General features: G+C 47.1%; 1 protein-coding gene across 4 annotated transcripts; it reads left to right on the top strand.

The window, feature by feature from the left end:
• The first annotated feature begins 146 nt into the window (after window positions 1-146).
• On the top strand, window positions 147-27970 carry TLR8 (toll like receptor 8). Of its 4 annotated transcripts, none has more exons than XM_032880194.1 (2): window positions 147-168; window positions 24795-27970. In XM_032880194.1, the coding sequence occupies exon 2, from the start codon at window positions 24801-24803 to the stop codon at window positions 27918-27920; it is 3120 nt and encodes a 1039-aa protein (XP_032736085.1). In that variant the 5' UTR covers window positions 147-168; window positions 24795-24800; the 3' UTR covers window positions 27921-27970. The 4 variants fall into 4 exon arrangements, with proteins under 4 accessions (XP_032736085.1, XP_032736082.1, XP_032736084.1 ...); XM_032880191.1 differs by lacking the exon at window positions 147-168 and adding an exon at window positions 2692-2774; XM_032880193.1 differs by lacking the exon at window positions 147-168 and adding an exon at window positions 11750-12067.

The following is a 27970-nucleotide window of genomic DNA, read 5'->3' as shown; positions in this document are numbered from 1 at the left end:
CAGAGATCACACGTAGGCAGAGAGGCAGGCAGAGAGAGAGAGGAGGAAGCAGGCTCCTCGCTGAGCAAGAGAGCCCGATGTGGGGCTCGATCCCAGGACCCTGGGATCATGACCTGAGCCAAAGGCAGAGGCTTTAACCCAGTGAGCCTCCCAGGTGCCCCTCGAACGGTGAATATTTTTAATCTTTTTTAAAACACACAGTGTCTGAGAATTTTCTCCTACAAACCATTTCTGCTCAACATTTCATGTGCTAGATTCTTATACTGTTTTAAAATTTTTTCATGTAAGGAATGACACTCAATTTGTTCGCCCTTCCCTTCATTAACTAGTCTCAATCACTGTGTGGTCGACTCTTGTTTTCTTTGGCTGTAAAAGCCATCAGACTTTCCAGAAATGTCTCAGATACCCAGACCTCATTTCTGTGGGCTTTTTTAAAATATAATTTCTCATTTTCCATAATCTTCTATCTAACCATGAGAATGCTGACCACTTCCTGCTTAAAATTTATTTGAGGAAAGTCCCTTTTTGTTGATCCAAGTTCCTATATTTCCCCAGTTCTGCTTTTTCCTATGATCCTACAAGAAGAAAAGTAAGAAAATCCTAACGTATGAAGTAGTTCCAAATGTTGGTTTGCAAGAAACCCTGTGATGGTTTTTTTTTCCATTTTAAAGATTTTATTTATTTATTTGAGAGAGAGAGCAGGACCAGAGGGGCAGAAGCAGAAGGAGAGAGGAAGAAGCAGACTCCCTATTGAGTGGGGAGCCCAACGTGGGGCTCGATCCCAGGACCCTGGGATCAAGACCTGAACCAAAGGCAGACACTTAACCGCCTGAGCCACCCAGATCCCCCACCCCTGTGATGGTCCTTTTCTGTAAGAATCAGAATTGAATTCTGATATGTGCCCTAACTCTGGGCATAATTTCGTCTTCATCGTCACACTGGAGTTTACATTTTTCTTGATCGTCTGTTCTCATGAAACTTCATTCAAAAAACCTTCTTGAGAGAGGTCATTTCAAGGTTTATAACCAAAAGTATAAAGTGCTTTCTTCTGAGGATGCGATGTGCAGGGTTTAATCTCCCCCGAAGAGGGGCTGGTCGCCCACGGTGAACCACGCCCAGCCTCGGTGAAGGTCGCTTGGCCGATTCGAATCCCACCCAGAAAGTCTGCAGGTTTCAGAACCACAGGTGTCTGAGGGACCAGGGCATTGATCTTTCTCGGCAGCTGAGCAAGACACACGCATGCCAGGTGGGGCTCAGATCCAGCGTTTGTCAAATTTGATGCCCAGTTGAGTCGACCCACCCAGATATAGGTGGAAAGACAGAAATGCAAGCCTTCAGTCCAGAGCGTGGGCTCCCCACCATACAGGGCTAACTCGGGGCAGCGGAAGCGAAGACAGGGTACACTCTCCTTATGGGCAGATGGTTCCAAGAGAAGAAGAGCTGGGAGACAGGAGCAAACAGGAGCGGTGACCATTTCCCCCTCTGGCCACCGTGACGTCACTCTGTTGGCCGTGGGAAGCATAGGAAGGGGTAAAGGGCGAAAAGTCGCATGCCCCCAGCCTTCGCTGCAGTTCTGATTGGCATTTCTCTGATGATTAGTGATGCTGAGCACCTTTTCATATATGTGTTGGGTGTTTGTGTTTCCTCTTTGGAAAAATGTCTCGTCAGTTCCTTTGCCCATTCTTTTGAAATTGGGTTTTTTTGTTTTGTTGTGGGTGTTTGTGTTTGGTTTTTTGCTGTTGAACTGTATGGGTTCCTAAGTATTGTAAATATTGACCCCTAATCAGATTTGTGGTTTACAGAAGTTTTCTCCCATTCTGTAGGCTGCCTTTTTAATTTCGTTGCCGGTTTCCTTTGCTGGGCAGAAGCTTTTTTGTTTGACGGGCTCCTACTTCTTGATTTTTGCTCTTGTTGCCTGTGATTTGGGTTAAAAAAAAAAAAATCATTGCCAAGACCACTGTCGAGGAGCTTTCCCCCTATGTTTCCTTTAAGGAGTTTTGTGGTTTCGGTTGCTGTGCTGAAGTCTTCAGTCCACGCCCACACACAGGTGAGAGGTGACTCTGTCCCATCAATCGGGAGGGTTGCAACCACAGAGATTCTCAGGCTGGGGACCATACCAGGATATCTCAGCAGGAAGGACATACTTACTGGGAGATTTAGATACTGACGCCCCCGCCTGTCACAGTAGGTTCTTAACCATGGTTGCACCGTGAAATTACCAGGGAGCTTGTAAAACCCCCATGCCTGGGCCCCACGCACACGGATTGTGATTGAATCGGTCTGGGGCACAGCCAGGGCTTTCGCAGGCGAAGTTGAACAACCTGTTCTCAGACTTGAACGTGCATCAGATTCACCTGAGGGTCTTCTGAAAACTCGCTGCTGGCAGGTCCCACATCAGTTTCTGATTCAGTAGGACTGGAGTTGAGTCCGAAAATTTGCATCTCTAACAAGCCGGACCCACGTGATGCGGAATGCTGCCAGGCTGGAAACCGCTCTTTGAAAACCCAGGGCTCCTGGGTCAATACGTTTGAGTCCTGACGTCTGCATTTTAAGTAGAGCCGGATGATCCCCAAAGGAGTGATATAAAGACCGGTCTTTGCAAAACCGTCCCCGGGACACCGTTTATATCTACCGCTTTAGGTACTGAGAGGACGACGCCAGGAGACAGAGTCATTGAGAATGTCTCCTTTTCTTTCCCTTCACCCGTCTTCCTTTGTTCCCATCCAAGCTGACTTTCGGCTTCCGTGCACGTTGCCTTGGGGGACATGTGCAGGGTGTGTTATTTGGATTTTGTCTTTGGGGGCCTACTGGTCTTAGGGGATCATAAGGGGGTTTGGGGAGGCGACGCGAGGACATCTGGGTCTCCAGGAAGGGCGCAGGGAGGAGGCTGCTTCTCCACCCTTTTTGAAGAGGGAAGGGACTAGATGGGCCAGGGAGGCCCGTTGTTGGTGCTGAGAAGAGAGAATGTGCCAAATTTATGTGCAAAATGATTATGAAGTGGACGGCATGCATGCGTGCACACACGCCCACCCCAACTCTGAAACCACCACATCAGACCCAGGAACTGTGTGCACAAGCCCTGGGAGGCAAGGCTCACCCAGCCTTCTGGAAGGATGAGTTAGGCTTTGGGAGAGTCAGGTCGGGAGAAGCTCGGAGATGGAAAAGAAACCGAGTCCTAGAAAATCAGTGTTTCTTTCTGTACGTCACAGTGGGCAGACTGACGCCTTGTACACTAGCCACGCGTTCAATACGTAAGCGTTTTCCACCTGGCTGCATTTCCTACCTAACCTGGTTTTGTTTTCTCAAAAATCAAACTCAGTAAGTAGACTTAGAACATACATTGGGAAGTCGGAGCTTTATTTCATATCGCTCAAAATGTATACAATTAAGCCTTCTCTAGCTCATCGCTTCGTTAAAATCCTTTATCTATTCCCAGATGGGGGGAGCAAAAGTTTATGGTTTTGTAGCGTTTGCTTTTCTTAAATCTTAAACCCTTTTGAGACCCACTGGCCAAATCGTGAGAGACAATTCTTTCTATTTAGAAACTTGGGTTGGTGTCACGGAAACTGCCCCCAAACTAGGAATAAAAACTACATACACGCGCAGATTTGTATGAACTTTCACAGCGATTTAAATTTTCATGCTCCTGTATACATTATCACACACAAACAGCCGGTCCGGCTAGTCAGAAGTCCGAAATACTGGGCTGGGAGCACCACCTGCTGGCAGGATGGTTATTAACACCTTAGCCCTTGACTGGACCTTCCAGAATTTCTGACCTTAGCCTCCAACCTAACAGGCTGTTCTCCAGTTTTCAGCGTGCCCTCCTATTTGAATTAATGGATTATTCCCCAAATCTCCTCGCATGTTTTCAGGCTCTGGTATTGACCCCTTTCCCCAGCAGATGCTCTCGCCCCCAAGTATCCCACCTCACCTCCTGTATCCCAAAGACACCGGAGGCTCCCCGACATGCACTCGTTCCAAGGCCCTCCCCTCCACACCAGAATGTTTATTGTCACGGTCTTCCACACCATTGCACAAAAACGAGGTTCTGCCCCCCTCCAAAGAGCCCATCCACCAAGATCCCTATCCTATTCCTCAAGGAGAGGTGGGCCTCCCTTAGGGGGTTCCTTCCCCTTGGAAAGTGAAAACCCCACCCAGTCTGCTCAGGGCTCCTTGCCTTTTGCCAACTTGGAAAACCTGTTCCATCAGGAATAGCCTGTGAGTTGTACAAACACGCTTTTCCATTTCCGGGTTTCACCTCCCCGGAACATGGCTCTGTTACTTTCCTTCCAAAGATGTTTGCCGTGGCATTGTTTTTAATAAAAAAAATTAAAAAAAAAAATGAGGACTAACCCAGATGTCAATCAACGGGAGGTTCACCAAGTAAAACCTTACAGCTGTACGATGTGCACAGCAGAGCCATTACAAATCATAATAAGACGGATCTACAAATTCAATACAAGGCTGGGTGGAAAAATGGTCCAGAGCGGTACTTGTCTGATCCCATTTTTCCAAAAGCATTGCTTGTAACGCCAGGTCAGTATACACAGAATATCTTTAAGATCACATACCCTGTTGTTAACACTGGTGCTCTTTGACAGGTGGAATTCAGCTTCTGTGGTATACGTTCCCAAATTGCAATGTTTAGAAGTACGTGGGAATCTTAGAATCAGGAAAGATTTATATATTTAAAAAACTGCCCTTAATTTTACCGATCTAATGCTCTGTTTCCCTTCCGGTGTCCCCATCGTTTATCCGCAGATAGGGGCACAGGACAGCACTGGCTGAAAGAAGCAGTGCTCGGCCTCCAAAGGTTGACCGTGGAAACTGGGCCTGGGAAAATGGAGTGCAGGGCAGGGCGTGACAGGTGCCCAGAGCTCTCGGTTCATGTGGGCAAATTACTGAACCTCTGCAAGCCTGCTTCCTCCTCTGAAAGCGGAAACCGTAATCCCCAAAACAGCTGAGTGTGGGCTGTAAATGGGGACGGCCCTGGAGGGGTGCCTGGGACACCAGGTCTGAGAATACCGAGAGGGAGAATTGGGCAGAGATGGGCTCTAGATGGCTCGCATCGCCGCTCCCGGGGCCGTGCTGCTGCTGCTGATGGCGCTCTGGCTGAGCTTCTGGAAGCTTCTGCAGCGTGCTGGGCTCGTTGCTGTGTGGGCCAGGTGACAGGGTCTAATGGCATCCCCCGCTACTGAGGAACCCCTTCTAACTTGGCTTTTGATTCTTCTGCTCTCAAAACCACTTTGTCGAATGTCGTTGATCATCTTGTGTTTCAACATTAGGCGACTTTTTATAGGTCCCTGGGATCCTTTCTGTTGTCGGAATATCCAGTAGTGGTCAAGGGCACAGTTCTGGAGCCAGAGTCACCTGACTTAACCTCTTGGTGCTTTAGTTCCCTCCGATAAAAACTGAACACAACCACAGTCCCTCCATCAGGGGATCCTGGGAGGAGCAAGTAAGTCCAGAAGGGCCGATCCTGCCACGGAGTGAGCCCTCCTGAGGGTCAGCTGCAGCTGGGGAGCCCTTGCTTTCTTCTCCGACTCTCCATCCCTCTCTCCCTTTATTCCAGAAACATCCGCCGAGCTTGCCACTATGCAAGGAGGGTACAATGATGGCGTTTCTGCCCTCAGAGACACACTGATCAGAGTTCTGCCCTCACTGGTCAGTGAACGCCAGGTAAGAGTTTGAAAAAGGGAAACAGGACGGCCTGGCCCTTTGGGAGTTCAGAGCATGAGGCCTCGCCCGGCGTGGACATGCTGCGTGAGGGCGCTGTTTAGAGGAGGCCACTCTGAGCTGATGAAGTCCAAACTGCATCTTGGAGGAATCCCAGAAGGGAGTCAAGTTTGCGTGGACGGGTGACATGGGGGCGGTTTGAGTGGCACTTGGGAGGGGAGACGGAGGACTAAGGACTAGGTCGGGAGGGGCTTGCCCCTGGGGAGCTGGAAGGGGCAACCCACCCAGCCCTCTGTTTTGGATCCGTGGATCCGCCCTCGCCCCCCCCCCCCCCCCCCCCCCCTCGCCACCCCCCGCCCCCCCCCGCCAATGGCTCTGCAGTACAAGTTGTACGGCTGTAACATTTTACTTACTGAAGCTCTATTGATCAACATTTCGGTTCGTCCTAATTTTTTTTCTAAATTACAAAGTCACGACTAGCATATTTGGAGGGGGAAACAACACAGCGTCGATGTCCACACCTTCTGCCTGTGCTTTTCTTTTTTCTTTTTTTTTTTTTTAAAGATTTTATTTATTTATTTGATAGAGAGATCACAAGCAGGCAGAGAGGCAGGCAGAGAGAGAGAGGAGGAAGCAGGCTCCCTGCTGAGCAGAGAGCCCGATGCGGGGCTCGATCCCAGGACTCCGAGATCATGACCTGAGCCGAAGGCAGCGGCTTAACCCACTGAGCCACCCAGGCGCCCCTGCCTGTGCTTTTCTTTGGAAAAAGTTTTGTTGCCTTGTCTCAAGTGGGAACATTCACCTTGTATTTGATCTATCTCTACGGCCCGTATGCATATGCAGAGAATCTGAACCTAGCTCAGTTTTATAGAGTCCTTTTTCTTTGTAGTATTTAAATACATCTTGTACTTTAGACTAGCTGTGAATTTCTATAATAGTTGCAAAAAGAGCACAGAGAGTCACCGTAGAACCCCCCCCCCCGCCCCCCCCCACCCCCGTTTCCCTGTTGTTAGCTTCTTCTAGGACTATGCTACATTTCTTGATACATTATTATTAGTGAAACCCCTTACTTTCTTCGGGTTCCATTAGTCTTCCACTAGTGCTCAGAGTACCTTATGACATGTAGTCGGCCTGTCTCCTTAGGCTGCTATGAGCCGTGACAGTCACTTGTTTTCCTTGTCTTGGATGACCTTGGCAATTCTGCAGATCACTGGTCAGGGATTTTGTAGAGTAGCCCTCCGTTTGGGTTTTTCCGATGTTTCTCTCCTGATGAGACTGGGGTTATGGGTTTTGAGGAGGGAGAGCTACAGAGGTCAAGTGCCGTTCTTGACGCATCGTATCAGGGATACCTGTTAGCAGTGAACTTAGTTTTCCATTTGTCCGTCAGTATCTATTAAGCTAAATATGGGTTTCCACTGACGGCTCTAAGCAACCCAGCGCCACGTGGTCCTTTCTGTCCTTCCCAACCCTCCTCACTCCTCGGCCCACCATAAGCTCTATTTTTGACCGAGCCCCTTTATATCTTAACTTTCTGGAGCACCCCCCAACCCCTCGCCACCCCCCCTCTTTACTCACGGATAAGGATGGCTAAGGCTTGAAGCTTTACAAGCTATAAACACCTTCCCATGTGACCGCGGGCTCAATGGAACAATCACACAGGATGGTCTCGCTTCATCACTCTCAAGTCCCTCAACTGTGGCCCATCTGTGCGGGCTGCCGTCCCGTGCTCTGTCCCCACCACCTGACCTTAAAGCCCCCTGCTGCGTCAGCCAGCTTTCACTCCCCTCAGAAGCCTTTTCCTTCACGATGCTGTGGGGTTTAGAGCAAACCAGGGCAGCCTTGTCAAGCCCCCTCTGCCTCCGTGCTCCCCACTGCTCTCGGGTCTAGGGTAGTGAGGAAAATTCTAGACACTGCCATTTCCCCTGATTCTAGCGGGGGTATCAGGAGGAGGCTCCCCCTGTTCCTGAATCCCAGAATTTATCTGGGGCTTCTGAGTTTCCTCCTGGTCTTCACACAGGCCAGGCCCTTGTCTGAGATCCAGCTGGCATCTCTCGCCCTCTCTGTCTCGCTCCTCTCTGACCATCTCCTCCTCTTAAACCTTGTCCAGGGAGAGGAAATACCATTTTAGGTGTATATATTTCAAACATCTAGAACTCGACTGCAACTTTTGCAACTGCTCTCTTTTCTTGGGTCCTGTGACACCGACCCTTCCCTGAAGCAGTGACTGCCTCAGAGCCCCCTTCCCACCAGAGGAAGGTCTGGGGGTTGGGGGAGGGGACTCTCACTGGTAAATGTCTTACGAGGCCTTTCTGTTTCCCTAATCCCCCTTTGGCCTGGGAACGCCTGTCAGCACCTAAATTGGCTTTGGCGGACCGGGAGCAGCCAGAATGAACGTCAGCGTACCCGCAGTGCGTCAGTGGAAGGGGAAGTTTTATGATGTGGATGAGGTATTAGAACACAGAGTTAGTGGGAGCTGGAAAACTCACCCTCATCCTCTTCGCAAAACATGGACAGGAGGCTTGATCCTGTCTGGCTTTTCACTTAGGGCATTTGCGAAGGGAGAAGTTGAAAGCGCACAGAGCAGAAGTGGGGTGGTGGGTTCCCATACTCTTCTCTACCACTACTGCCCTCTTGACCTTGGCCTTCAGTTCCCACATCCCTGAAGTAAGGTGGCCCTTCCAGCTCTCAAGTGCGATGGCTTTTTGTGGTGTCTTGGCCCATTATTTGAGACAGTGGCTTCAGGAAACATAGGAATGGGTTGCAATGAATGGAAACACCCAGGTTTTCAGATAATTGGTCTGCAACCTGGGACTGCCTCAAGAAGGGAATTTGCAGAGGACTGCAAGACCTTGCCTTGGCCCTGCTTGTGCAGTCAGACATGCTGTTGAAAGGAGACAGTCCTATTCATGATGCTGAAATAGGCTTCAATTTGTTTAGCTGAATCATCATGTACAGTTGCACAGGTTATCCACTGCTCAAGAGTAGTTGGCCATATTGCCAAGTGAGACTGTAATCCAGCCCTCCTTCTTCATACCCAGCTCTGTGCTCTGATCTGGGGCTACATAAGCCACAGGAAGTATGCCTTCAGCTAACTTTTTCATCCAGAGGGCTGCCATTTTCTGATGGGTATTGAAGTATTGTATAGACTAGCGATTTAAGCTTTTGTTTAAAATGAGAAATAATGGGCACCTGTGTAGCTCAGTTGGTTAAGCAACAGCCTTTGGCTCAGGTCATGATCCTGGAATCCCAGGATCGAGTCCCACATCGGGCTCCCAGCTCCATGGGGAGTCTGCTTCTCCCTCTGTCCTTTTCCCCTCTCATGCTCGCTCCCTCTCAAATAAAATCTTTAAAAATAAATAAATAAAAGGAGAAATAATGTACAAATGGAGAAGAACTGGTGGGGGAATGAGCCTAACGGGGCCGGTGTAAGTCTGAGTGCTAACAGAGTGCTCTGGAAGGTGGGTTAAGGGGCTCAGGAGTGAGGGAGGAATGGGGAGTAGGAAGTAGGGGAAAAGCTATGGAATTGTGGGAACAGGTGTGGGAGGACCATGAGCTGGACAGCAGCTGCTACCTGCGGCCGAGTCCTGTGGCCCACATCACCTGTGTCTGTGCTGACCAGGGAAGGGCCGCGGGCCTGGAGGTGCCTTAGGAAGCTGACTGGGGCTCCCAGACGTGGGCCCGCAGCAGCTATGCCCTCAGGAGCTCTGCACCTCACATCTGATATGGTTTTGTGTAGAGGAATCCTCTCATGCATTCCTTCATCTAAATCCATTGCTTAAGAAGCGGTTCTTTCCTATGACTCCTTCCACTGTAGCTTTTCTGTTCTCCATGTTGAATTTTTTTTGGACACACAACTGATGGCAGGTTCCTGGGGCTGTCCTAGGTCTTGAGCCCTCTTCAGGGCTCCACGGGATTTCCCTGTGTGGCTGGCCTGGATGTGGGAGAAGCCCCCGCTGCCCTGTGAATGCTCGGCGGCCCGCTGAGGCCAGAGGAGAGGAGCATGGCTAGCACCCTGCCCGTGGCTCCCTGGGCCCGCTGTGGGCCACAGCCCAGGGGAGCGAGAGGGGCAGGGCAGGGAGAGCAGGGCTGGCTACTGAGGGCCAGGTGTGAGGCTCAAGTAGAGGGCCGGCTCACTCTGGCCACTTTCTGCATGGGACTAAGCTTCCGGTTTGCAGTGATCATCCTGCCTTGTGTCAATGTCATTGCCCTCTTTCATGGTTGCTGGTTGCGTGGAAACACCTGAGAAGGTTCACTTGATTTGAATAAGTGGCCCAGGTTCCTAAGCTTGCCTGGCACAGCACCGACTAGACTGTGAGCGTCGCGCCACCATGTGCCGGGCTTGGCGGGAGCCCAGCTGACTGGCCTGTGATCGGCTGACCCTTTGTGGCCGGGGAGCCAGGGTGTGTGTGTCTTTTCTAGAAAGGCTGGCCAGCCGTCCAGCCTGAAGTTCAGCCCTCTTGTTCAGCCCTACTGGCAATCCTTTTTACTTCTTTTTTTTTTTTAATTTAAGATTTTATTGATTTATTTGAGAGAGAGAGTGAGCAACAGTGCACAAGTCGGGGCGGAGGGGGGCACAGGGAGAGGGAGAAGCAGGCTCCCCGCTGAGCAGGGAGCCCGACGCCGTACTCGATCCCAGGACCCCGAGATCATGACCTGAGCCAAAGGCAGGCGCTTAACTGACTGAGCCACTCAGGCGACCCTTTACTTACTTTTTAAAACTTCATTTTTTACCAAATTGTTCGAGGGAAACCAAGAGACTGGTAGTAGGTAGATGAGATCTCTGAGCTCACTATCATGAAGTCTTCTGGGGGGCCCATGAAGCCACAGTGTGTGTTCCCTTGGGGGGAACAGTAATGATACAATGTGTGTAGAGGGGGGTGCGCGTGTGTGCATAAAAATGTCACCCTGGTCCCACCCTGTCCCCAATGTCAGGCAAGAAGAAACACATCCTATCCCATTCCAAGTGAATCTCTTGGCCAAGGGTTAGCCAATGTTCTCTAGGAAGTAAATATTTTAGACTCTGTGGGCCAAGAGGCTCATTAAAGACATGATGTAGGTACTTACATAATAAGAGAAAAACACATTGCACGCTTATTTAATTGATAAAATTCAAACTATAGTAATCGAGTGCACTTTTTTGTAATATAGGTCTAATAATGACAAGGATGGCGTTCTCTGGGGATAATCACATTCGTGTATTTGTAGTTCAAGATTAGCGTTCCTTAGCATCAGATTGATTACAAATGTTTATTTGTAAAAATTATTCTTCACTCCCATCCCCCCCCCCCCCCCCCCCCCCCCCCCCCCCCCCCCGTCTGCATTTGGCCCTTGTGCTGCAGTTGGCTGACTCCTGTGCTTAACCCTTCAGAGGCGCTCTGAGAGCCTCGAATCCAGTTCGCTCATCAGACCGAATCAGGAAATTAACACTTCCTGCCTCGTGAATGCTCGTGCGCCTCCAGTCACCCATTCCCTCATTCGCTGGATGTTTACTGACCTTCTACCGCGGGCCAGGTGCTGGCTGAGGTGCAGGGACACTGGGGGTGAGACTCCCTCTGTGCACCACACGCCCGCTGGGGGACCCACACTCACCTCGCTCTGTGCTGTTTTGGAAAGCCGTGGAACTCAGATGAAGGAATGCAAATGTTATTTCTCTGCTTTATATAACAAAAGATGAGTTTGGGCAATCCTAAACTGAATTCAAATGAATCCTAAACTGAATTCAAACTGAAAACACACCGAAGTTTTCTTTTCTTTTTTTTTTTTAAAGATTTTATTTATTTATTTGACAGAGATCACAAGTAGGCAGAGAGGTGGGTGGGGGGAGCAGGCTCCCTGCTGAGCAGAGAATCCGATGTGGGGCTCGATCCCAGGACCCTGGGACCATGACCTGAGCAGAAAGCAGAGGCTTCAACCCACTGAGCCACCCAGGCGCCCCTCACACTGAAGTTTTCAAGTCAAAGAAAAAATGTCCCAGTTTCTCTCCCTCCTTTTCCCCTGATCCCACTCTCCAGAGCAAACTGATGTTAACATTTTGGTGAGGCTCCTTGTAGCCTTCCCCCTCCCCCTACCACGCACACCCACAACTCCCCCCATATGTGTTCTATTTGTATCATTCATTTAAATCATTTTATAAATAACGTTCTGCCCCTGAATTTCAGTTTTGAAATTTTAAAGCAGAGTCAAGAAATGATTTGGCAACAGTTAAGAAATCACAAGTTCCCTTCTTCCCACATAAACTTCTGCAAACTGCATGCCGGTTTCTGCTGGTGGTAAAGGCGCCGAGTTCAGGAAGTTGGCCAGTTTCTTTGCTCTGAGCACACCGAGTGACAGAGGGTAGCCCTCCCTGGCGCTGCAGGTGACCGATGAGAAATTAGGACAACAGAGCCTGGTAAGCCACTTCTGTTCTCTTAACAAAGCTTTCCCACGAAATGCATGATTTCTGATTGACTCCAAAATGCGGCTTGGGGGCAAATGATGCAAACACAGAAAGGGATGAATGGGGCCAGAAAGTATTAGAGCACCTCTCAATGATGGGCACTAGACATTGAAAATCAAATACAGTGGTCTGACTGATTTGAACAGGACAACAAGCAGATTCCAAGTTAGGAGCTGACTGTTATACTCTGGTCCTGCTAGAAACAGTAGTCTCTTCTAGAACCAAAGGGTTGGAAGCAAAGTGAGCGGTGGAAGTGTTTTTCCTTCGCTACCTCTACAAACGAAGGACAAATTCTCATCTCACATGCTCCGGGCACTTGCTAGGGCTTCTGCAAAGCCTGAAATTAGCATATTCCAAGGCGTGTTCAATATTTGTTGCTACTTGTCTTGTTCAGGACTTTTAAGTAAACCTGTTACCGTTTCTACAATTGCATTCTGTAGTCAGGAGGTCGGTGATTGCTACTGTCGGGAAAGATCAGGCTGAAAAACAAAATTTATAATTTGAACAAGTGATGTACTTTCGGGGCGCCTGGGTGGCTCAGTGGATTAAGCCTCTGTCTTCAGCTCGGGTCATGATCTCAGGGTCCTGGGATCGAGCCGCGCATCGGGCTCTGTGCTCAGCGGGGAGCCTGCTTCCCCCTCTCTCTCTGCCTGCCTCCCCGCCTACTTGTGATCTCTGTCTGTCAAATAAATAAATAAAATCTTTAAAAAATTAAAAAAAAAAAAAAGAAGTGATGTGCTTTCTGAAAAATTCAGTGAGGTTTGAGAGCAGTTGAAAAGTCTGGTTTCAGGGCACCTGAATAGCTCGGTGGGTTGAGCATCTGCCTTTGGCTCAGGTCATGAACCCAGGGTCCTGGGATCGAGTCCCACATCGGGCTCCCTGCTTCTCCCTCTACCTCTCTCTATGTCTCTCATGAATAAATAAAAAGAATCTTTAAAAAAATACATGGTTTCAGGAGAATCTCATCCAAAACTTACCTTATGTTGTTTCCATGCTTATTCAGTGCTTTGTAAAGTTCTTGGAGTTACTTATCTTCGTAGCTCTTTAGTGTACGTTTAAGTCTTCGAAGTGAATTTTTTTTTTCTTTTTTAAAAAAGTTTTTATTTTAGGGGCGCCTGGGTGGCTGTCAGTTAAGCCTCTGCCTCCGGCTTAGGTCATGATCCCAGGGTCCTGGAATCGAGCCCCGCTTCAGGTTCCCTGCTCAGTGCAGAGCCTGCTTCTCCTTCTCCCTCTGCTTGCTGTTCCCCCTGCTTGTGCTCTCTCTGTCTCTCTGTCAAATAAATAAATAAAATCTTAAAAAAAAAATTTAAAATTTAATTTCCGGTTAGTTAACATATAGTGTAATATTAATTTCGGGGGTACAATACGGTGATTCAACACTTCCATACAAAACCCAGTGCTCATCACAAGCACATTCCTTAATCCCCATCACCTGTTTCCTGCAATCCGCCCCCCCCACCTCCTCTCTGGTGACCATCAGTGTGTTCTCTAGAGTTAAGAGTCTGTTTCTTGGTTTGCCTCTCTCTCTCTCTCTCTTTCCTCACCCCCTTTGCTCATCTGTTTTGTTTCTTCAGTTCCACAAGTGAGTGAGATCACACGGTATTTGTCTTTCTCTGACTTATTTCGCTCAGTGTTATACTGTCTATATCCATCCACATGGCTGCAAAAGGCAAGATTGCATTCTTTTCGATGGCTGAATGAAGTTAATTTTGAAATCCAAGCGATGCCCATTTTAGGTCTTGAAAGGAATTAAGTTCGTACCGCAGTTTGATGATGCTTTGTGCACGGACCACAACAGCCCAACAGGGCCGCCGACACATGGGGAACTGGGATTGAAGTTATCCGATTTCTACTTGGCCTGTGAAGCTGCTATGTGAGCCACAGCCAATATAATTGTATTATAAGAAATGAAAATGGAATCATGACAAACTGAAACTAAGCTTGGAAACGTGCCCTGCTTCCCTCCCTCCCAACGGTGATATGGGTAGAGGTCAAGGACCTCGCGGGCCCCTGACCTTGGAGCAGAGGTTGTTAGCTTTGACCGTGCATTAGAATCACAGGGGAACCCCCAGACTGATGAAATCAGAATGTTGGGGACCGAGCCTGTCTGTTCGTAGCTTCTCAACCTTGCAGCTTTCTCAAGGTGAGCCCAAGAGCCACGGCCTTAGAACAGTGGCCCCACAGGGCCTTCCGGTCCTTTGCTTAAAGAGCACAGTGCTTTTGTAGGGAGTGAGAAGGTTCCAGGAAGACCCAGATCTCCCTCATTAGCCCCTTGGTTGGATTTCAGAAAGCAAAATCAAGGCTCTGAGTATGCCTCATCTGAAAAGCCCAGGATGTGGCTTGTGGAAAGCCCAGACTTCAGCAACATCCGGGTATGTGCGCAGGGGAGGATGGCGTTACTCACGGTTTGTCTTTGCAAGTCCGCTGGCGATTATTTGTGAGGGCATCTTAGGGTCAGTTCCAGAGTCCACCGAGGGGCTCGTCATTCCAAAGGAATGTGTTGACTTCAGCCGCATTATTAAACAGAGCTGAGGGATTTGTTGTTTTTGAAACTCTTATCAACCACCTCCGGCATTTGAATCCTGAACGTTCCAGGTGTGGCTGAGTTCTCTGTGGACCGTCCAAACCAGACCATTGCCAAACAGCTGCTTGCTTCTAGAATTACCAAAGTGCCAACTCCTCGGGGATCTCTAGGCTCAGCTGCAGCTCTGCCACCTACCATTTGAGTAGCCTCTTCAGGCCTCAGGTTCCCCATCTATAAAATGGGGTCTTTCTTTTTTAAAGATTTTATTTATTTATTTATTTGACGGACAGAGATCATAAGTAAGCAGAGAGGCAGGCACAGAGAGTGGGGGAAGCAGGCTCCCCACTGAGCAGAGAGCCCGATTCTGCACTCAATCCCAGGACCCCGGGACCATGACCTGAGCCGAAGGCAGAGGCTTAACCCACTGAGCCACCCAGGCACCCCTGTAAAATGGGGTCTTAAAGTAGCACCTGCCAGACTGACAATCATGCTATTTGAATTCCCCGAAATACAGTAGGGAGCACTTGAGTGCTTTGCCAGGAAGCAAACCCTGGGACCAGTGCAAGTCCTACGTTTTTGTATTTAATCCTCATAAAAGCCAGGAAAATGGGATCCATCTCTTCGTTGACATGCAGATTCAACATGGTAGTGGTTTCTCTCCCAAAGCCGTTAGCGAATCCATCAGATTTGGGAAGGATAAAATATCTATTGATTAATTGTAAATTTCACCTAAGCTGACAAACCCTGTCAACCATTTCTTTACTAAGTTACTTTCATAATGTCTCCGTGGGCAACAGATTCAACAGCAAGTGAATCAGAACCCATAAAAAATTATAAATAGGTCCTGTTGGGCAAAAATTCAAGTCTGGTCGAACACCACATCACGCCCAAACGACTTAGTAATTCAACTGACCATGTTTTAGAACCAGAAGGTTTTCTTGACTCTTTAGTGTTATCCTGGGTTATCCGCGGGACCCATCCTGAGAAAGGGGGTACAGCTTAGGAGATGGTCTGAGACAAAAGAAGCCTTTGAAGAGGGAGAAGGAAGGAGGCATCATTGCAGAAAGTTTGCAGCCTAGGAAGGGGATGTAGAAAGACAAAAACCTCTTTCATTTCAGGAAGGCAGGCTTGTCCCCCATCCCCCTGCCCCCTGCCCCCCACCCCCAGATGATTTTTGCCTGAGATTGTGAAATTGTGTAGCAAAACATGCGGGATTGAGGTTAGCATCACCCAGTGGGGGCACTTCCTTTGCACCCAGCACCGTCTGTTTCTGTCCTGCCCGTGCCCCTCACCCCCTCGGGAGGGGTTCCGGGGGTGGCCGGCCCCTCATGGCTTCCTCAGCGAAGGCAGACTTTTCTGAACACATCTTCAGAATTCCCTGGTCTTCTGTCATTGTGGTTTTGGTGTCCATTGGTGTCCAAGCGGAGAAGGCAGATGTGAGGTATGACTAGGGTCAGTTGTTCTCGTTGTGCTCTTTGGGTCCTTCCGAACCCAAAGGTGACACCTGGTCTGTTGTCAGCGATGGACCCAACCGAAGGACAGAGCATGCATGGAAAATAGGAAAACAGTTGCGAAATCGCTTCCTCTATAGCTAGAAACGGTGCTATTTGGCGGGGAGGGAAGTTAGCAGGGGTGTGTGTGTGTGTGTGTGTGTGATTCCTATGCTTTCTTTAAGGAAATGGGTCCTGACTTTTTCTGGGTGTTCCAAGGCAACACCCAGTGAGAGATCCAGACCACGCAGAGCCAGTCATCCTCAGGGAACGTTCTAGGCAGGGAGCTCACCAGCCTGTCTGAACAACGGCTTCCTCGGGCGGCTGGGCTTTGTCCAGGCACTGGGTTCCACCGGCAGCTCTCAGTCTCCGCTGCCCATTCTCAGGCTCCACAAACTTGGTGGCTCAAGACAACAGAACTGTATCCTCTCACCTTCTTGACAGCTCTGAGGGAAACGTTCCAGGTCCTTCTCTCGGCTCCTGGTGGGGACCAGCAGCCCTGGGCATTCCTTGCAAACTTCCCTCTTCTCCTAAGGACATCAGGCGCTGGACTGGGGGGCACCCTCACTCGGCATGACCTCGCTCTGACTGGATTCCGTGGCTAAGGACCCTACTTCCGAATTAGGTCAAACTCACCGGTACAGAGGTTAGAGGTTCAGCTCGTCTTTCGGGGTGTTACAACTGAACCCGCAACATTCTCCTTTTATGACCCTCGCCCTCCACCTTCGCTGCTCCTGTTCCAATATTTCTCTCCCTGCCTGCGGCTGTCTCCCCACCTTGTGCCCCTGCGCCTGATCTGAACCCCGGAGTGACACCGTGGACAACCAGGGCCGGCTTCTCGTTCGAGAGCTCTTCTGTTCTTAGAAGCCACAGGGCCTAGGGCCCATGACACTTTAAGGAAAGCTTTCATTTTCTTTAAAATCAGGAAAATCATATAATTCAGGCCGGACTGTGTTTCTCTTTATGCCAATGTGGTCGTAAAAGAGAATTCTGACTATTTTTTTTTTTATCCTAATGGACAAAGGAACACACAAAGGCCGAAGTGTTTTGGCCCCACCTTCTATTTTCTGATTTACCAGAAAGGCTGAGGAAAATTCAGGAATTGCTAATATGTCCCCAGTGAAGGAGACTGAAGTATTTTTTTAAATGTCTTTATTTATTTTAGAGCAAGAGCAAGCGAGAGATTACAGGGGGAGGAGCAGAGGAAGAGGGACAAGGAGACTCTATGCTGAGCATAGAGCCTGACACGGGGCTCGATCTCACAACCCTGAGATCGTGACCTGGGCTGAAATGAAGTCGGATGCTTAACCAACGTCCCCTAGGAGACAGGAGTATTGATCTACAATCCCTTACCTGAAACGCATGGGCCAGTATGGCGTGAGAGTTCAGAATTCATATTTTAGCAAGATGATATGTTACAAAACACTTCCAACGGGTACAAGTCACCCACATGGCTATTTCTGCCATGAAACGAGAAATCTCACGCTAACTAGCTAAATACAGATTATAGTAGCCTTACGTCAGTTCAGGTCCGGTTTGGGTGGCCAGTAAGTCCTAAAAAACAAAGTTCTCTGGTGCTCAGATTTTTTAGATTTCAAACTTGCAGAGAGGAGACCGAGAATCTGTGCAGGACAGGACCTACATTAAGAGACTAAGTATTAAACCACTGTCCTGGTTGCCGGAGGCCTCATTCTAGCCATCTCTGCTTCTGAATTTTTTTTTTCTTTTTGTTTCTGTTGATTTCTGTCATGCTAGGTGAATTGCTCAGGGGACAGGTACTCTCTATTACGCAAGGCAGGGAGGGTGGGGGTGGGGAGCGGGGGCCATATAAGTGATGAGAAGCTTCATTTTACAGGACTTCCCAACAGATGAGTCTCTCTGCCCAAAAGGAATGGCCGTGAGTCGCTTTCGGTCAGAGTGTGCCGGAGTGACCGCGGATCTTTTCCCCGGTGCAAGGCTGAGCCCAGGGTGAGGAGAGTTGAGGCACTCATTTGGGGCAAAATTTAAGGAAGGGAGGATGCCCCAAATTTGCCCCGTAATCAAGATGAGCAATATTTTAATGTTCTGTTAGAAAAACAATCAAACTGGCCTGCAGGCTAGTTGCCTGTTTTCGGTGAATAAAGTTCAATTGGCACCGGAGCCACGATCAAAGGGAGGCAAGTGACGTGGGGCCTCGCGAGAGCGGGGTTGGATTCTGTGTTTATGTAACATGTTGACTATTGAGTGCATCAGAGATTTTAAGCTGTTATACCTCATCCTTGACTCGCACTTTAGGGGGTTCCAGACCTGCCAGGGGGAGGGGGACAGGTAGCAGAAGTAAGTGTCCTTTCTTCTCTCCGTCTCAGGTTCAGTTTTCTTTGCAGAGTTGCACTTTCTGTCTTACTTGCACAATCGCCCCTTTCCCTCCTTTATCTGATTCCCAGAGTGGCCATTTCTCTATTTTATTTGCATAGTTGCCATTTCTCTTCTGCCAGACTCCATGGTTTTGACTCGTTGGTGACACTTGTGAACATAATTCTCCTTGGTGGCCCTTGAGGTGCTTCCGGAGCCTGGACTCCTAGTAGCCGGAGGCCTGGGGGCGGCCAAGAGGAGGGGCTCGGCCAGGGAGGCGCGGCTCCTGCGGGGCTGTCAGGGGCTCCCCCCCCCCCCGTCCTTGGCTCCAGTCGGACCAGTGAGCTAGTCTCAGCCTGGCACTTGGGAAGATGACGGGCCCTTTACAGTCCATTCACCACCGTGAGGTCCTGAGGCAGATGGAGAGGCTTGGCGGCTCCAGGTTTTCTCCTCGAGTCCTTGGCTAGCTGCCAGCTCAGCCCGCTTCCCACCCTGCCCCGCCACGTGTTTCTCTTCAAACCGAGGTCACGGGGAACTCCGTCAAGTCTACCTCCTTAAGTCAGGACCCTTGGCAGAGTGGAGTTAGGAACCGCAAGCTCCTCACTCCCAAATGGGCAGAATAATATGCTGACCCCTTCCATGGCCCGACATTTACTTTAAGTTGCTTCAGACTCTCCCAGACTCTGGGAGGCCATTTTCACCCTGAAAAAAACACAAAACAAAACAAACAAAAAAACCAGTGAAATTCAGCAAGTTCTCCTCCTGGTCTCGAGCGCCCCCTGGAAGCCGTAACGCTCACTTGTGCCTTGTTGTAGGAGAGAACCTTGCCTCTGAGATGACACGCGGAGGCCTTAACTTGAGGCCACACAGGACAGCTCTGTCCTCTGGACCTGCCCAAGTAACCACCTAAAAATGCCTCTCCTACCAACAGAGCTGTTCATCAGGCTAAGGGAAGAGTCTCCGATCTGGCCTTACCTGGCCTTCTGTTCCTCCTGGGCCTTTTTAAACATTCATCTGGAATGTTTTATTAATGGATAATTAAAAAACAAGAGCAGGAAATTAATAAGCACTACCTCAGCCAGGTGATCACGGGCCACATACAGTGAGTCACCTTGCTACTCTGTGCCCTTGGTGTGATGGGGCTGCAAAGGCTCTTGACTTTTGTGGTCTTCCTGCCCAAGACCCATTACCCCAGTTTCATCATGAGAGAAACAACAATCAAATCCCAGTTGAGGGACAGTCTACATAACCATCCTCTTCCCTGTCTTTATTTTTCTCCATAGTGATTTCCACCATCTAACCTACTGTCCTGTAGGGTAAGCTCCAAATGGTCTGGCATTTTAATCAATTTGGCTCCTTGCTGTATTCCCAGCTTGGAAGTAATTCCTGAAGTAAAGTATATGCTTAATAAATAGTTTTGAACAAATGAGTAAATGGCTACAGAGCTTTTGAATTGCTGCACAGTATTCCCCTGTATGGCCACTACTCAAAGTTATTCGAACGATTTCCGATCTTTTGCTATTGCTAACAGCCCTACGTTGAACATCCTTGGGTGTAGTTATTTGTGTATGTGAGGGTCTATCTTTAGGATCTATTTCTAGGAATTGCTGAGTCTATGTCTCCAATTTTTTTTTTAAGATTTTATTTATTTATTTGAGAGAGAGAGCACGCATGCGCACAAGCAGGCGGAGGGGCAGAGGGAGAGGGAAAAACAGACTCCCCGCGAAGCAGGGAGCATGATGGGGGACTCCATCCCAGAACCCTGGATCATGACCTGAGCTGAAGGCAGAGGCCTAACTGACTGAGCCACCCAGGTGCCCCTATGTCTCCAATTCTGATAAATGTTAAGAATTTCTTACTGTCTTAGAGGGGACATTAATTTAGATTTCTGCCAGCAAAATATGACAGCACCTGTTTCTCCATGTCCTCACCTACACAGTAGAATTGATAAAAATAATGGTATCTCTGTAATTTTTTGAGTGAAGTTAGTATCTTTTCCTATGTTTAAAAGCTATATGTATTTCCTTTTCCTTTGGGCTGCCTTTTAATATGTCTTTGTCCATTTTTCTGTTGGGTTATCTTCCCACTTATCCATAAAATGTCTTTACGTGTCAAATCTCTTACTCCCTTATCTGTGATAAGGACTACAAATAGTTTTTCCTAATATATTGTTTCACTTTTGGCATCGTTTGCCATGTTTTTTTGTAAGGCATAATTTTAACCCACTGAGCCACCCAGACGCCTTGTAAGGCATAATTTTAATTTGCATGTGGTTGCACTGACCAGTCTCTGCTTTTTTTGGGCCTCTGATCTATTTTTTCATTGTTCTGGAGTAACTAGGCAATGCAATTAGACAATAAAAATAAATTGGACTACATAAATGGTATTAGGGAGATAATCACTATTTGCAGGTGGTTTAATTGCTTACCCAAGAATATCACATGGAGAAACAACTATTCTAAATAACCAGAGAATTTAGAATAGTGATTTGGTATAAAATTAATATATGGGAATCAGTAGTCTTAATTTATAGCAGCAGAGACCTGTTAGAAGGTAAAATAGAAGTAATCCATCCACAAAAGGAGAGCAGTGAGCAGGACTTGGTCTATCAGATACTAACATCCCCCCAAACTGTAATTATTAAAACATGTGGTGCCAGCATGTGAATGATGAACAGATTGATGAAGCAGAGAGCCTAAAGTTGGGAAGCAAAAAATTATTCAACAAGTGATGTTTGCACATCATCAAAACAGAAAAGCAACCCACTGAATGGGAGAAGATATTTGCACTGGTATGTCTGATAAAGGGTTGATAGTCAAAATACATAAAGAACTTATACAACTCAACACCAAAAAAATAGCCTGATTAAGAGGACCTGAATAGACATTTTTCCAAAGAAGACATACAGATGGCCAACAGACACATGAAAAGATGCTCCACATCACTCATCATTAGGGAAATGCTAATCACAACCACCATGAGAGCTCACCTCACACCTGTCACAATGGCTAAATAAAACACACATCAAAAACAAAGAAAATGAAAACACAGATTCAAACACACACACACACACACACACACTTCTATGTTCATTACAGTATTATTTACAATAGCTGAGATATGGAAGCAACCTAAATGTCCATTGACAGAGGAATAGATAAAGAAGATGGCGTGTATACCCACAGCTATAAAAAAGAATGGTATCTTGCCATTTGCGACATGGATGGACCAAGAGGGTATTATGCTGAATGAAACAAGTCAAAGAGAAATACTGTATGGTTTCATTTATATGTGAGATCTAAAAGACAAAACAAATGAACAAATAAACAGACCCATAAACACACAGAACACACTAGTAGTTCCCAGAGGGGGAGGGTGATGAGCAAAATGGGCAAAGGGGAGTGGGAGGTACAAGTTTCCAGTTACAGAATGAACAAATCACAGGGTTGAAAGGTACAGCATAGTGAATGTAGTCAGAGGTACTGTGATAGTGTGGTACCATGGCAGATGGGAGCTACGTTTGCAGGGAACACAGCATAATGTATGGACTTGTCGAATCACTATGTCGTATGGCTAAAACTAATGTGACATTGTGTGTCAACAATATTTCAGTAAAAATAAATATGTGAATGACGTTGGGGCAAGCAGATCTCCATTTAGAAAAAAATAATGTGGGTCTGCACCTCATGTTTTATGCCAAAACAATCCCAGTGGGATAAGATATTTCAGTGTAGGAAAATGAAATCATAAATTTACCAGAAAAAAAGATGTGGAAACCGTTGTTGATAGAACTGAAGTATGGAATGTCCTTTATGGCATCCACTACCCTGCATGATCTGATTCATACCTCAGGCTGTCCCTGCCACGACAGAGGGACAGAAGGAGGGAGAGGGAGCACTCTCCTCTGAGCCAAAGGGGCATATATGTAACAGCCTACTGGACATCTCCACTGCAAGATCACAAACTCAAATTTAACACATCAGATTAATATTACAAGAAGCTTCAAACAATACCCATTTATCAGCTCAAATTTCTATAGGTCAGAGTCCGGGTGGGCTTGCCGGGGTTCTCTGCTCTTGATTGCATAAGGCTAAAATTGATACGTTGGCCAAGCCGAACTCTTCACTCCAGGCTCTGAGTAAGGATCCATTCCCAAGTTCATTCAGGTTGCCAGGCATTTTGAGTTTTCCGTGGTTGTAGGATGGGGGACGGGGTGTTCCCTTGCCAGGGGTCAGCAGAGCACCACTCTCAGCTTCTGAAGGTGGCCTGCCACCTTCCTCGCCAGTGGCCCCCTCCACCTTTAAGTCAGCAAGAGAGAGTCAAATTATTCTCCTGCTTCCAACCTCTCTGATTCTTTCTGCTGCCAGCCAGAGAAAGCTCTCTGCTTTTAAAGGCTCATACAATGGAATGAGGCCCAACTAGATAATCTCCCTTTTGTCACATGACCTAGCTCGATGACAGAGTAGTACGAGGGAGCAAAGGGCAGAGGGGCCCTCTGGAAGTTCTGCCTACCAAACCAGGTAAAGTGGGGCTTGCTTTCTGTGGAAGGAAGACATCAGGCAGCAGCACCTAGATAGTGCTGTACTTGAAAATGACTGAAAGTAACTGAAAATGCCTGGGAGTTCTGTTTCACCTGAGTTTTCATCTCGGCAGCAGCTGGCTCTTCCTCGTCTGCTGTGAACTGGCGGTGATCCTAGACCCTCAGCATAATCACTATCCGCATACTAAGGGTATGACAGGGACTCTTAGTTCATTAACCCTCAACTTTAGAAGAACTTAAAAAGGAAGCACTTGCCTGGCTTAGCTCACAAGAAGGACAGGAGTTCGGCTCTAGTGAAAAACACGATTTCGTGAAGGTTGGTCTTGAGACTCAGTGAAATAAGATTTGGAGAGTTCTTCTGACCACAGCCCTCATCCCGCAATCACATTAATGTGTTTATTGCATCATATAACTACCAAAGCTAATATATTCAGCCGTCTGTTAAGAGGGAGCTGCAGAAAGTGAGGCGCTCTACTGAGTTACAGAGGTTGCTTGAAAAGATAAGACGTCATGTCTTCCCTACAGAAGTTTACAACATCAGCCAAAGAATAGCTATTAATTCCAACGTTCCTATGATAAGGGACATAGGAATACTGGTAGCCATTCTGCAAGATTTTTTTTTTTAAAGATTTTATTTATTCGACAGACAGAGATCACAAGAAGGCAGAGGCAGGCAGAGAGAGAGGAGAAAGCAGGCTCCCTGAGGAACAGAGAGCCTGATATGGGGCTCGATCCCAGGACCCTGGGATCGTGACCTGAGCCGAAGGCAGAGGCTTTAACCCACTGAGCCACCCAGGCGCCCCATCCGCAAGATTTTTTTGAGTGCCGTCTACAACTGAGGTGCTGTTCTGACACAAAGACTTCAAAGTGAGGTTGTGTAGCATCATGGCTACTGTTGGAATCAGAATGACTGGAATCCAGCTCTACAACGTATCATCCTTCCGAAAGCCACTGAAGGGTCTTGAATGGATAAATTGAATATCAAAGATGAAATGCGGATAACATAGAACCTATCTCACTGTGTTGCTCTGGGCATTAATGTGGGTGACAAAATGTTTATGGTTGGCACACTCCCTGATACTTTGTTATCATTATCAACAGAAGGTGTCTGTTGATAGAGGAGGAGAGAATAGATCCGGATATGTACCACTGGAGAGGTAACAAACATCTGTGGGGAAGGCCAATAAGAGATATGGTTGTGCCGAGCAATGGCTATGTCGTTAAGGTAGAGGTGACTCTAGCTTGGAGATCTCAGATGATACCATAATGAAAGGTGGACCTGAACTCTCCTTGGGATGGGCCAACTTTCATGGCGAGTTCTGCTAATAGGTTGAAGCTATGAATATATAGCTTGCCAGGTTCCAGATCTAGCATGAACCCTAGCCACAGGCCCGCATCAGACCCGTTACGGTGATGAGGCATCTCAATGAAGGCCTCTGCAAAAGCTTCCCAGGCTTCTTTGAGCACCATGAAGCTGAATGTGCTGACAAATTAAAATTGTCCTGAACCTTGCAATGGGTATTGTGTGTAAATGATGAATTACTAAATTCTACTCCCAAAACCAATATCGCAGCATACGTTAACTAACTACAATTTAAATACCAATTTGAAAAAGACAAAAAAATTAATTAAAAAATTGTTCTGCACGTAACTTCACACAATTTGTTTAATTGCTAAGAGAATTCATACTTCAAAATACATGCGCAGTGTCATGAAGCGCTGTTATTTTTGTCATGAATTACCTGGTAAACCCTGTTACTCTAACCTTGTGCCTCCACTTTTGATTTTCCTTAGGAAAACATGACCCTCCCATCTTTGTTTCTGACCTGCCTTTTCCTGCTCATCTCTGATTCCTATGAGTTCTTCAGCAAAGCAAATTATTCTAGAAGCTATCCTTGTGATGAGAAAAGACAAAATGGCTCTGTGATTGCAGAATGCAACAGCCGTCGACTGAGAGAAGTTCCCCAAACCGTGGGCAAGTATGTGACAGCACTAGACCTCTCTGATAATTACATTACACACATAACAAATGAATCATTTCAAGGGCTGCAGAATCTTACTAAAATAAATCTAAACCACAATGGCAATCCACAGCACCTGAATGAAAACCCTGATACAAACCAAAAAGGCATGAATATCACAGATGGGGCGTTCCTCAACCTACAAAACTTAAACCAGTTACTGCTTGAAGACAACCAGTTATACCAAGTACCTGGCGGCTTGCCAGGGTCTTTGAAGGAACTTAGTCTCATTAAAAACAACATAATTTTGGTGACTAAAAAGAACACTTCTGGCCTTACCAATCTGGAAAGGCTCTACTTGAGCTGGAACTGCTATTTCGGCAATAATTGTGTTAATAAAACTTTTGCCATAGAAGACGGAACATTTGAAAGTCTTACAAATTTGCAGGTACTGTCCCTGTCTTTTAATAAGCTTGTCCATGTGCCACCTAAGCTGCCAGACTCCCTAAGAGAACTTTATCTCAGCAATGCCAAGATTAAAATCATCAGTCAGGAAGATTTCAAGGGATTGAGAAAGTTAAGAGTCCTAGATTTAAGTGGGAACTGCCCAAGGTGTTTCAACGCCCCATTTCCCTGTACACCTTGTGAAGGAGGCTCTTCAATTCAGATCCATCCTCTTGCTTTTCAAAACCTGACGGAACTTCGCTACCTAAACCTCTCTAGCACTTCTCTGCGGAAGATTCCCGTAACGTGGTTTGAGAACATGCCCAACCTGAAGGTTCTGCACTTGGAATTCAATTACTTAGTGGATGAAATAGCCTCTGGGGAATTCTTAACGAAACTGCCCTCCTTGGAAATACTTGACTTATCTTTTAACTACAAAATGGCAAAATATCCAAAATATATTAATATTTCCCAAAACTTCTCTAATCTTAAGCTGCTCCAGGCGCTGCACTTAAGAGGTTACGTGTTCCAGGAACTTACAGCAAAAAACTTCCATCCCCTGAAGGGTCTCCCACATCTAAGGACTATCAACTTGGGCATCAACTTTATTAAGCAAATTAATTTTACCCTCTTCCAAGATTTCCCCAATCTGACGATCATTTACTTGTCAGAAAACCGAATATCACCCTTGGTAAATGATATCCAGCAAAATGACGAAAATGGTTACTCCTCTCCAAGTCATGTCCTTAAGCCACGCTCAGCAGATTTTGAGTTTGACCCACATTCAAATTTTTATCATACTACCCATCCTTTAATAAAGCCGCAATGCACAGTTTATGGCAAAGCCTTAGATTTAAGTCTGAACAGTATTTTCTTCATTGGGCGAGAGCAATTTGAAGCTTTTCATGACATTGCCTGCTTAAATCTGTCTTCAAATGGCAATGGTCAAGTGTTAAATGGAACTGAATTTTCAGCTGTGCCGCATATCAAATATTTGGATCTGACCAACAATAGATTAGACTTTGACGATGACAATGCTCTCAGTGATCTACCCGAGTTAGAAGTTCTAGATCTCAGCTACAATGCACACTACTTCCGAATAGCAGGGGTGACGCACCGCCTGGGATTTATTCAAAATTTAACACAACTGAAAGTTTTAAACTTGAGCCACAATGGCATTTATACTTTAACAGAGCAAGACCTGAGAAGCATGTCCCTAGAAGAATTAGTTTTCAGAGGAAACCACCTTGACATTTTGTGGAATGCTGAAGGTGACAAGTACTGGAAAATTTTTACAAGTCTCAGGAACCTGACACGGCTCGATTTGTCCTTGAATAACCTTCATCTCATCCCAAATGAAGCTTTCCTGAACTTGCCCCAGAGTCTCACCCAACTATACATAAATAATAACATGTTAAATTTCTTTAACTGGACATTACTCCAACACTTTCCACATCTCCACTTGCTGGACTTGAGTGGAAACAGGCTATCCTCTTTAACTAATAGCCTCTCCAAATTCGCGCCTTCCCTGAGGACGCTGCTACTACGTCGAAACAGGATTTCGCACCTGCCCTCCAACTTTCTTTCCGAAGCCAGCAGTCTGATCCACCTCGATTTGAGTTCCAACCTGTTGAAGATGATCAACAAGTCCACGCTTCAAACGAAGACCAACACCAGTTTAACCATTTTGAAACTAGATAGAAACCCTTTTGACTGTACCTGTGACATTGGAGATTTTCGAAGATGGATGGATGAAAATCTGGATGTCACCATCCCTCGGCTGACAGACGTGATCTGCTCTAGTCCTGGGGATCAGAAAGGGAAGAGCATCATGAGTCTGGAGCTAACAACCTGTATTTCAGATACCATCGCGGCAGTGTTGTGTTTCTTCACGTCCTTAATCACCATTACCGTGATGTTGGCTGCCTTGGGTCACCACTGGTTTTACTGGGATGTTTGGTTTATCTACCACGTTTGTCTAGCTAAGGTAAAAGGCTACAGGTCTCTTTCCACGTCCCAAACTTTCTATGATGCCTATGTTTCTTACGACACCAAAGATGCGTCGGTTACGGACTGGGTGATAAATGAGCTGCGTTTCCACCTAGAGGAGAGCGAAGGAAAAAATGTGCTCCTGTGTTTAGAGGAGAGGGATTGGGACCCCGGATTAGCCATCATCGATAACCTCATGCAGAGCATAAACCAAAGCAAGAAAACTATATTCGTCTTAACCAAAGAATATGCCCAAAACTGGAACTTCAAAACAGCATTCTACTTGGCCTTGCAGCGGCTCATGGAAGAGAACATGGATGTGATTGTATTTATTCTGCTGGAGCCCGTGTTACAGCATTCTCAGTATTTGAGGCTGCGGCAGAGGATCTGCAAGAGCTCCATCCTTCAATGGCCTGACAACCCCAAGGCGGAAGGCTTATTTTGGCAAAGTCTGAAAAACGTAGTCTTAACCGAAAACAATTCCCGGTACAACAATTTGTATGTTGATTCCATTAAACAGTACTAACGGATGTTAAGCCACGGCTCACCAGCATAATAAAAATGCAAAGCAATTAC

This window comes from Lontra canadensis, unplaced genomic scaffold, assembly GCF_010015895.1.
Source record: "Lontra canadensis isolate GAN:19392208 unplaced genomic scaffold, GSC_riverotter_1.0 scaffold68, whole genome shotgun sequence".
Taxonomy (NCBI): Eukaryota; Metazoa; Chordata; class Mammalia; order Carnivora; family Mustelidae; genus Lontra; species Lontra canadensis.
The sequence above is the reverse complement of the archived record's forward strand: the minus strand, read 5'-3'. Positions and strand labels throughout refer to the sequence as shown.